Source organism: Balaenoptera ricei, chromosome 1 (assembly GCF_028023285.1).
Source record: "Balaenoptera ricei isolate mBalRic1 chromosome 1, mBalRic1.hap2, whole genome shotgun sequence".
NCBI lineage: Eukaryota > Metazoa > Chordata > Mammalia > Artiodactyla > Balaenopteridae > Balaenoptera > Balaenoptera ricei.
Genome location: NC_082639.1, coordinates 97,916,453 through 97,927,057, shown reverse-complemented (window position 1 = coordinate 97,927,057; position 10,605 = coordinate 97,916,453). Strand labels below are relative to the sequence as shown.

Genomic DNA, 10,605 nt, shown 5'->3' with positions numbered 1-10,605 from the left:
GCTGACCCTGAAGAGTACAGCAGGCTACAGCTTTTTGAGGCACTAACAGCATCTCACTCTTTGGTATCCAGACACATGAAGACTTGCCATCGGTCTGATAATTACTAAGAAGGCTAAGTAGGCACAAAAGGACCTTCCCATTAAAAGATAAGGTAGACTATACTTAATGCCCTTTCTGAAGGAACCATACTTGAGTTATTTCAGTTTGTGCTGGAAGGAAAAGGCCTGTCTCCCAGGCCAGTGTCTAGATAAGTACATTGAATGTGGCTGCTATGAGTTCTGACCTTAACACACCTAGAGTAACTTGTAAGGCTTCAGGGCATCATTCAAACTGGGAGTGGGGAACAGATCCAATTCACTAGCCTCCCTGGGAAGTCCTTCTCATTCTTAAGTCCAGGCTCAAGAAGCCAGTAGTGAGTTTATTTTGATTCTTGCTGTATCCCCAGTGTTTGCCACTCTGCCTGATGCATGGTAGGAGCTCAATATGATGATGACTGACAGACTAAATAGATGATGTAATGGGAAAGGGGGGATATTTTGATTCTGTGAGTTTTACACAAATCTGGGAAAGGCAATCAAATCAGGACCTCCCCAATCCATGCTGGGGAACTCAGACACTTGGAAGAGCTCCTAAAACCTAAATATTAACTCTGCCTTTAAGTATCCTCTGCATCTAGCAAGCCCAAATACAAGGCCAAACAAGCCATCCAAATCCTTGATATGTATAGACTAACAGTCACCTATCACGAGGGCTAGTGGTAGAAAACATAAAACTCATGCCTGGGAATTAGAGCTAGAGGGCAGGGACCCACAAGTATTTCAGTAAAGTGAAGCCACCCCACTGAACACTCAGTAGGAACCCCCTTGACCCATCTACATGTATACACAACAAACCAGCACATGGAGAGAGAGCCCTCTGAACTAGTCTTTATGCTGTCATATAGTAGTTATGAGCCCCTTGCCCCTCCCTGTGCCCCATGCTGGCAGACAGGAGGGCCAGAGCAATGCAGAAGGACAAGAGCAGCTGTGTCCTCAATCCTGGAGAGTCTGTGGTCAGGAGGAGCACGTGAAGGTAGTCACAGCTTTTCAGTTGTAATACAGGCTTAGGTAGGCCACACGGTTCTGATGCTTTCTAAAGTCTTTGTCTGTGGGCAACTGCAATGGAAGAATGTTGTCTAGGTTAATATTAGAATGAGAACCCTCTGCCTCTGGTCTTCTTGGCTGTGCAAAATAGAACTGTATGTTAGAGCTGTTGTGGCCTAGCTGAACCCCAACTGCATAGTAACCTAGCCTTAGTGAATCTCTCAACATTACTATGTACATGTACTATTTGTCATCTTACTCTGGTATATATCATTCTAGGAATTATTTTCTACTTGGTAAATTGTCAAGTATGGCTGGTAAACTTCTTGAAAATGAAGATTATGTGTTTAATACTTGAATGTTACCCATAGGCACAATGATGTTAATACGTTTGATGTTTAATAAATATTTGTAGAATTAATCCAAAGTTCCACTAGGGGAAAAAAGGCACCTCTGGAATTATGACAGCTGACATGGATTGAGAGCATTTATTATGTTACAGGTACTGTGCTAAATGCTTCTCTACAATATCTCAATCTTTACAACTTTATCAGATTGAGTCTATTAGTATATCTATTTTAAAGATAAGCAAACTGAGGCTTGGAAAAGTTAGAGGACTTGCACAGGATCACAAAGCAAGCAAATATGGAACTAGTATTTGAACCCAGGCAGTCTGTTCCTGAAATCCATGATCTTGACAGAACGATCCATAGCCCCTTGATGATCTAATATGCAAGTGGTGTGATGGAAAGAACACTGGCTTAGGACTCACAAGATCTAGATTCTAGTTGAGCAACTTCTACAAGCCACTTAGTTCATCTGAGCCTCAGTTTCCTCCTCAGTCATAGAGGGATAAGTATCTCGGACTACTATACATTATTTGAGAACTAAATAAGAAAATGCGACTTGTTTGCTCACACGCACATTTAAAAATCAAGTGAAATTGTGTAACTCTCCAAAAAGATCCCCATATGCATATACACACAAAATTGTGCAAGTAATTTCAGGGGAACAAGGATTTCTTGAAGCTTATTCACAGACTCCTGGTTAAGAATCACTGATATACATGGACATATTAGGTAAAGGGCTCCATAGAAGTCCAATCCTATTACCTCTGTTCTCAGTGTTCTTTTCTGTAAACATGGAACCTGAGCCCAGTCTGGAGATCCAAATTTCATTGGCCAGGTGACTTTTTTTGGTGGCTTTATCTCTGGGTTGTATGTGGTGGGGCTAGAAACAAAAATACAAAACATCATATGTAATGAGTTAGTGGCCATATATGAATTTCTACCTCTGATCTAGAGTCCTAACTCTTTGGGGAATGGTAGCCAACTGATTAACATAGGATTCCTTTACCTTTTAATGTATTTCTAACTAAGTTTTAGCGTTCAAGATATCTAGTCTTGACAAAGTAAAAATCAACTCTATTTTAAAATATTTCCAGAACGTCAGTATCCTTAGCTGAGAGACCAAAAGTTCCCAGAAATGGTGGGTGATAAAAGACAACTAACACAGTGATACATAAGTACTGCTCATGATATAAAATTGAGGATAAAAGTGCAGTGGTAATTAGAGTTATCAGTAATCTAGGGACAGCAAAGCAGAACCAGGTGAAATTTCTTGATAATGAGATTATTTAATAATTGCCTTTGTTCATAACACTTTGCCTTTTGGTGTAGACTCTTTGCTGTGGAAATAACACATAGAATGGACAAGGGAATCAATATTCAACATCTCCACTTCCTTACTACAACCTTGAGAAAGTTACACTCACTCTCTGACCCTTGGATTTCTCATCAGTAAAAGAAAGACCTTGACACTGTGCCCTACAATTCCACACATTCTGAAAGGCTTCCTAAAGCACTTATAATGCCTCCCTTGGTCTATTAGGCCTACGTATTCTAGCCCCGCCCCTCCTCCTATGCTCTCATTTCCTCCTTGCTCACTGCACTCTCGCCAAACTAATCTTCTTTCTTTTTTCCTCACACCAAATTCCTTCCCAGCTTATAGCGTTTGCACTTGCTATTCCTCCTCTCGGAGAAACTCTGGGCCCAGATCTTCACAGGGCCAGCTCAGTCTTGTCATTGTGATTTCAGATAGTGTCATTTCCCCAAAAAGACCTATCTTGACAATCCTTGCCAAAGTAGATTCCAGTCCACCACTCTGTATGATATCATCATCCTGTTTGATTTTATTCAGCACATCACCAGGTCACCAGACTTCCTGATGCACCCATGACAGCCCTAGTTTATGGCTACCATCTTGGTATAATGGTTAATAAGACACCCTTTCATTCTCAGAAGTGTCACTGTCTGACTAACAAATAATATGGCCACTCTCCTTATTACCATTGATATTTTCTTGTTTATTTGCTTCTCATTGTTTGGACTCTAGAATATAAACTCGAAGAAATCAGGAATCTTGTGTGATGGGTTTAATGCAAAATCTCTGAACCCTACAAATCTGCCTGGCCATTTATAAATTTTTTTTTTTTTTTTCCTGTCCTCCAAGGAACCATGGTCACATCATTTATAAATATTTATTGAATGAATCACTATACTCTACAATTTTATAATTCTAGAGACCTGGAAGGCAAGAGGTTGAATCTTTAAAGACAGATGATTTCTTATTTAGAGGGCATGGTTGGGATGAAACCCCTTTTTGTACTTCCTTTCCTATTGCTATTTGTTGAAGTGCACCAGAAAAAGGGACACATACCCAGGATAACAAGAGTCCTTTGAGTATGTCCTAAATCGAGGCAGCAAAGAATTAAATGGAGCAAAATTGTGTTTGTGCTCTCGAGGATTGACTGTCTGGTACATGCCTGGGTAAGGTGTCATATCCTGTTTCCAAGAAAAAGACCAATATGTTAGAGGGTGATACATATATACACACACACACACACACACACACACACACACACACACACACGAAAAGTCTTCTAAGTAGAGAAAACAAAATCATCCTTTTCCTGTTCATATATCAGGTATGGTTTAGAAACAAGCCTATAGTAGGTAGAAAACTAAGATAAGGGTATGGTTCAGCTACCTAAATGTACCTAAAGCTTAGGATGTAGAAATAAACCTATGGTGGGTAGAGAGCCAAGGTAACTTATTGCAGCTACTATCCCCACCATCCCACCATCCCACCATCCTACTCAGAGATTCTTCTGGAGCCAGTATCCCTCTCCTTGAGCTTAAGTGTCAAGAAAACATCCAACAAGAGATTAGGAACCTATACTGAAGACTTGAAGGCCAATCACGCAAAAGGGTGAAGAAGTTGGATTTTTTTTTTTAACTGAAAAGGTAATATGATGCATATAAACAAAGCTTCCAGTATTTTAACATCAGGTGTCTCAAGACTGAAGCCCTGCCTTGGTACCATTCATTCTGAGAATTGTTTTCCACTCTCCCAGTATACTCACACACACATTTGCAATGCTAACATCCAAGCTTTTCTGATAGGCTTCTTAGTAGCTTTTGCCCAAATGACTTTTTTCCTTGAATTTCAGGGCATATTCTTTACATAACCTCCAGCTTTGCTCCCCAGTGCAAATACACACAGCAACATGGATCACACTAAAATCTAAGCACATTCAGCCATTTCTCACCTTGCTAATTGGCTTAAACCTCATGGCTGTTCTGGCTCCAAAAGCATATCCTTTTATACTGGTTGGGACCTTAGAGAGGTTGTATGCCAAGCCATACCTCTTCCGGTAGTATATAGAAAACAAACAAAGAAAGAAAAAACATACATAGAGAATATTATAGTTATTAAAACAGAATGAACTTAGAGTATTCCTGAATCTTCTCGGCCAAAGTTGCTCTTTCTTTCTTGATTCCTCTGCATCAAGACCATACAAACAATTACATAAGTAACCCAGGCAACTCTACAAAGGAATGTGGCTGGATAGGTAGAGTGATTGACATTTCTCTACTTCCAGTGAATCCACTCCTCTGAGCCCCACAGAGATGAATCTGCTGTAATGCAACTGTCAGTCTGATTATATGATTTCATAAACTGACCTACCAGCACAGCCACAGTCCAGATTTGGACTAAGGGGAGCTATTGAGTCACTTGACTTTGGAGGTAGGAATGGAGTCTCTTTTGGTGAGGACTATACTGGGGATTGCATGAGGCCAAGGCTTGCGTTTGGTGGGAGGCAAAAAGGGAGCAACTGTCCTTTGATTTCTGATATTGGCCCTGACAGCTAGTTGTAGAGGACCAGGGCAATTTCTCATGTTGGGACCCTGAAGGTCACAAATCCCATACAGTTTTTCTTCCAGGAAACTTGGGTATCCTTAGATACCCTGAGACCCACCTAAGGGAAGGTGAATACTCACATCTTCTGCTATGTAACATCCAGGCCCTCTGTTGGGCACTCCCCTAAAAGGGAGCAACTTGTTCCCCAACAAGCTTGGGGGACAGGAGTGAGGAAAGACCTTCCTCTGTTGACATGTTCCAAAGGAGTAGTTAACCAGCGGCTCTGAAGATCAAGAAACAGGAGAAACTCCACATGAGGGAAGACCCCTGGTCTAAGTGAGAGCTCGGGGGCAGGTGGGGTGTAGGGAGGAGGGGCAGAGCTCTTAAGAGCAGGCCCAGCTCTTAACAAAAACCAGATCAACTCCATGTAAGGGGGTGAAGCGCATTTTCCCTCCCTTCGCCCTTCTTCTTTCCCAGCCTCCCTACTCTTCCTCTTGCCTCTACTCTTGACTCCTCCATTACAGCCCTCCTTACCTGCTTTATTGAAGCACATCTCAGCAGTGCCACCAGGGCCAGAGTTTGTGTACTACATTGCCTAAGAAACAGAGGCGGGGCTGGGCAGCCCCAGCTGCCAAGCTCCCGGAGAGGAGTGGCTCTGAGCTAGCCTACTCAGCAAGTGGGGAATCCTGCAGAGCCATCCTTGAGGCAGGAACTGCACCTCCAAGGCCAGGAGCCCAGGGGAGTGAGAATTCTGCAGCTGGGCAGGAGGAAGGGGGTTTGCTGCATCTGAAGTTGTAGGCTGAAGAGCTTTGGAAGCTGGGCCACCAGAAATGCACTGTTGAGGAAGCAGGGACCCCGATGTTCAGGATGCCCTGAAATCCAAGCTACTAGGTTCAAGGATGTGGGAAAACACAGCCTCTGCAGTGGTGGCCTATGGGGGTGGGATTCCTGGGAAATGCCCAGAAGAGGGGAGTTGGGGACCTAATGGAGCCCAGATAGATCTGTATTAGGCCTCTCTTAGACACATTTTTCCTTTTCTTCAAGCAATTCCCATCAGGTTACCCCCTTCTACCCCTAAGTGGTGCTCGAGGCTTTAAAAGGTCTGGAGTCCTTAGGGGAACAGTAAGAGTGCAGTGGAATCACAGAAGTGCTTAATAGTTTAAATTTGGGGGCAGTTACTTAAGTCCCAGTTTCCTCATCTCTAAATTGGGAACAATAATTCCTCTTTATAGGGTTGTTGAGAGGATTAAGATAACAGGATTAAAGCAGTTCGTTGCCTAGTGCTTGGTAGGTGACAATGCAAGAGATTATTATTACTGAAATAGTATCTAGCTAGCTTAGGAGCACTCCCATCCTAACCCAAGAAGAAATATCAGAGTGTGTGATGATTTCTTTACCTTTGTCCTAGATATTAACACTAACTTGTTATCACCTGATTTTAGGATAACTTTAAGAGTTGTCAGGTGTGAGAGGCAACAGAATGCAGTGTGATTGGTACATTCTATCTTTGGCTTCTAAGGATGATCTTGGGATCCACACATACCCAGGGCTAGCACAGTCTACAGGGATGATTTTATAGCTCTAATATAGGGTTTCCAAAAGAGGTAATACTGAGTCCTAGAGGATATTTTGGAAACTTGTAGAAGTGTTTTGCTTGTTAAAAATTATTTAGGCGATGCTCCTGGTCAATGGGCCAGGGAGGTTGGATACCTGTAGCTCATTGCCCAGTTACACAGTGAATTGTGTCAAGTCGTATATAACATTCAAATGTCTTCCTGGCCTCTACAAAAATAACTGATTGTATCTGACATATATAGCAACATTGAAGAAGGTTTTTTTTTTTAAACCAAATAATGCAGAAAGCCCAGTAATATAGGAGAAGGTCTTATGAGAAACAAAGCTTAATTGGAATAAAAATATGGTCTCAACATTATTGCACAATTTGCTTCAAGCCTCCTTTCTACTCAAAATATAATTACAGTAAAAATTATGGTAAACAAAATGTAAAGAGATATAGTATGAATTTGTTAATTTTCACTTTCTTTGATATTTTAAGGAATATTAATATTATTTTTTTTGTAGGTATCTTTTTTTTAATTTTTATTTTATTTATTCATTTATTTATGGCTATGCTGGGTCCTTGTTTCTGTGCGAGGGCTTTCTCCAGTTGCGGCAAGTGGGGGCCACTCCTCATCGCGGTGCACGGGCCTCTCACCATCGTGGCCTCTCTTGTTGCGGAGCACAGGCTCCAGACACGCGGGCTCAGCAATTGTGGCTCATGGGCCCAGCTGCTCCACGACATGTGGGATCTACCCAGACCAGGGCCCGAACCCGTGTCCCCTGCATTGGCAGGCAGACTCTCAACCACTGCGCCACCAGGGAAGCCCCAGAATATTAATATTTTTAATACCCACAGTGCTTTTTGGAAATTAGTGTTTACATTATTAGTGACATGAAATGTGTCTCGCAAAGTACTTTGAAATTATGGCAACATATTCCCTCATTGGTAGATTGGTTTGCTTCAAGATAATCCTCCAGGTGATAAGAGATAGAAAAACCAGACTCAATAAAGCATATATATTTCAAGACATCAGAGATATACCAAAGAAGAAAGAACCTGCAGAACCAAGATCCCGGAGAGAGGGGTAGCCCAAAGTGATGAGCCCAGCAGTTGGTGCTGCTGTTCCCTTTGAACATTCGCTAATTAAAAAGCCAGCTGACATAAAAAGGAATGAAATTGGGTCATTTGTAGAGACGTGGATGGATTTAGAGACTGTCATACAGAGTGAGGCAAGTCAGAAAGAGAAAAACAAATATCGTATATTAACGCATATATGTGGAACTTAGAAAAATGGTACAGATGAACCGGTTTGCAAGGCAGAAATAGAGACACAGAAGTAGAGAACAAACGTATGGACACCAAGGGGGAATGCGGTGGGATGGGGGGTGGTGGTGGTATGATGAATTGGGAGATTGGGATTGACATATATACACTAATATGTATAAAATAGATAATTAATAAGAACTTGTTGTATAAAAAAATAAATTAAATAAATTAAAAATAATAATAATAAAAAAGCCAGTGGAGAAGCAGAGGATTTGAGCAGAAATTTGAGCAGATGGTCTCTGAAAGATGGGGAGCAAAAATTAGGCTGACCATGGGAGATAGGAGACTGGAAAACACCCTGGACTTTTAGTTAGGACTCTAAAGAAATACACCTCAGCAATAAAAGTAAATAAGAAATAGAGCAGCTCTCAAAAAATCCTGAAATTCAGCTTTGTATCAACTCAGTCCCCAGTTACATTAAGATGATCTATTTCTACCCTTACTGCATACCAGAAACAAAAATAATTCATCTATTAGCATAACATCATCCGAGCCTCAAATAATTTTTATAATTTTTTTACGCAAAATGTTTGGCATTCAATATAAAACAACCACTCCTACAAAAAAAAAAAAAAAAGTAGGAATAAACACAAAGGAAATCCAGAGATTAGTGTGGACTTTAAGATCAAGTGCGGACTTTAAAATACCTGTACTTGGCTTCAGATTTTAGAAGAAGCCTGAAGATTGCAGCGTGAACATAGGAAGCAAAAGAAAGCAAGGAAATTTGTGATCCTGAAGCAAATTCTTGGTTTCTGAGGTAAGAAGCTAAAAGAAAAAGATAGATTAGACCCTAAAAACAAAACCAATAGAGATCCCAGTGTACTCAGGGAAAGAGAAAATTTCCCCATCAGTCTTTATGTTTATGTTACTCATATAACACACAACAGGGCCCACCTTCATTCAGACTGATGCAAATTTATCAACTTTTCATTAAAGCCAATCCAGACATAGTACAGTCAAAGATAGACTGTCTATATGTTATGTATATCTCCTGTATTACTAATTGTGGAATGGTAAAATTCAGAAGCTAAACAGAATTTCAGGTAGCTCCAAGGATTGTCAAGAATCATTGAATCTTTAAATGATGGATTTTTTTGAATGATGATCATGTGCAAAGGAAACTTTGCAGGTGATCACTTAGAACAGAAGAATAGTTAGACAAAGTTTTATATGTAGCCACTTTTGATGAAGATCTTAAAGAATTCAGCAGTTCCTGTCATGTACATTTCTAACCATAGTGATAGCACGAAGAGGATGCCTGATATTTATGGAGACTATCTGTTACAGATTTATGAGATAGTTATCTACTTTTCTCATTTGACTATGTATGAAGCCATTGTAAGAATTATGATTCTAGAGAACCACTTGCTCTGTTGCAGTGGTCTAATTGAATGGGGATAAGTAGATTCAACATTTTGTATAATGTTTTAAGTAGATTTTTGTCTCATTTAAAAATGTATTGGATTTAACAGTAATATATCAATACAGCAAATGGTAAAAGCTGATAATTGTATTTAAGAAACTAAATGAAAAGATGGAGAATTTTAGAAGTAAAAAAAGAATCAAATAAAAATTATAGAAATTAAAAGTGCTATCACCAAAAGTAATAACTGAATGCATGAAGAACAGAAGATTATAAAAGGTGAAAAAAATTAATGAAATGGAAAATAAATCAAAAGAATGTACTCAGACTGAAACTTGGAGAGGCAAGGACAGAATATACAGAGGCAGATGAGAAACAATGAAAAGTTCTAACACAGATGTATTTGGAGTTCCACAAGGAATGGAGAGAGAAAGAATGTGGCAGATGCAAGAGTTGAAGAGATAATGGTTAAGAATATTTCCGAACTGATGAAAAACATTGAACCAGAGAATAACAAATGCTACAATTTTAAGCAAGACAAATACAAAGAAAACTTCATTTGGTCATATCATAGTAAAACTGAGGAAAACCTAAAGAGAAGGATTTGAAATTGGCCAGATAAAAAAGGCAGGTTACTTTTAAAGAAGCAACAAGAAGCCTGGAGGGTAACTTTTCAATAGAAAAAAGAGAAGCCAGGAGACAATGGAATGGTATTTTTAAGTGCTAAAGAAATAACAGTGAAAGGATGGAATATATATCCCATATGAAAACTAACAAAAACAAAGTTAATGTATGCGTACCAAGAGTATGAGGGACATAGAAAGGCTGAGGAATTACTTCAGACTGAGGGATACTGATGAACATAATGTAATGCAACATTTATTCCTGGATAGGATCCTGAATGAGATAGGAAAGCTATGTTGTTGGGACAGTTGGCAAATCTGAATAGGGTCTGTGGTTTTAATGATAGTGTTTATCAGTGTTGATTTTCAGATTGGTACGGTTGTATGATCATGATTTATGAGAGAATCTCTGGGAGAGTAACAGTAGAGTCTTTACAGAGAAGGGG

The 10,605-nt window shown here is 40.0% G+C and overlaps 1 protein-coding gene across 2 annotated transcripts; it reads right to left on the bottom strand.

Moving 5' to 3' along the window:
- Positions 1-1,086: 1,086 nt before the first annotated feature.
- LOC132351129 (protein pitchfork-like) lies at positions 1,087-5,839 on the bottom strand. 2 transcript variants are annotated; one of them, XM_059901008.1, is made up of 6 exons: positions 5,821-5,839; positions 5,427-5,569; positions 4,694-4,792; positions 3,802-3,926; positions 2,196-2,313; positions 1,087-1,155 (listed from the first exon to the last, which is right to left on the bottom strand). In XM_059901008.1, the coding sequence occupies exons 1-6, from the start codon at positions 5,837-5,839 to the stop codon at positions 1,087-1,089; spliced, it is 573 nt and encodes a 190-aa protein (XP_059756991.1). The 2 variants fall into 2 exon arrangements, with proteins under 2 accessions (XP_059756991.1, XP_059757002.1); XM_059901019.1 differs by lacking the exon at positions 4,694-4,792.
- Between the last annotated feature and the right edge of the window lie 4,766 nt (positions 5,840-10,605).

What these genes read in the sequence shown, in the direction of transcription:
- LOC132351129 (XM_059901008.1), bottom strand. An exon ending in GGTTTAAGCCAATTAGCAAG is followed by an intron (nt 3,927 to 4,693) that starts GTGAGAAATGGC and finishes TCTTGGAAACAG; the next exon opens with GATATGACACCTTACCCAGG. An exon ending in AAGGACTCTTGTTATCCTGG is followed by an intron (nt 2,314 to 3,801) that starts GTATGTGTCCCT and finishes TTTTGTTTCTAG; the next exon opens with CCCCACCACATACAACCCAG.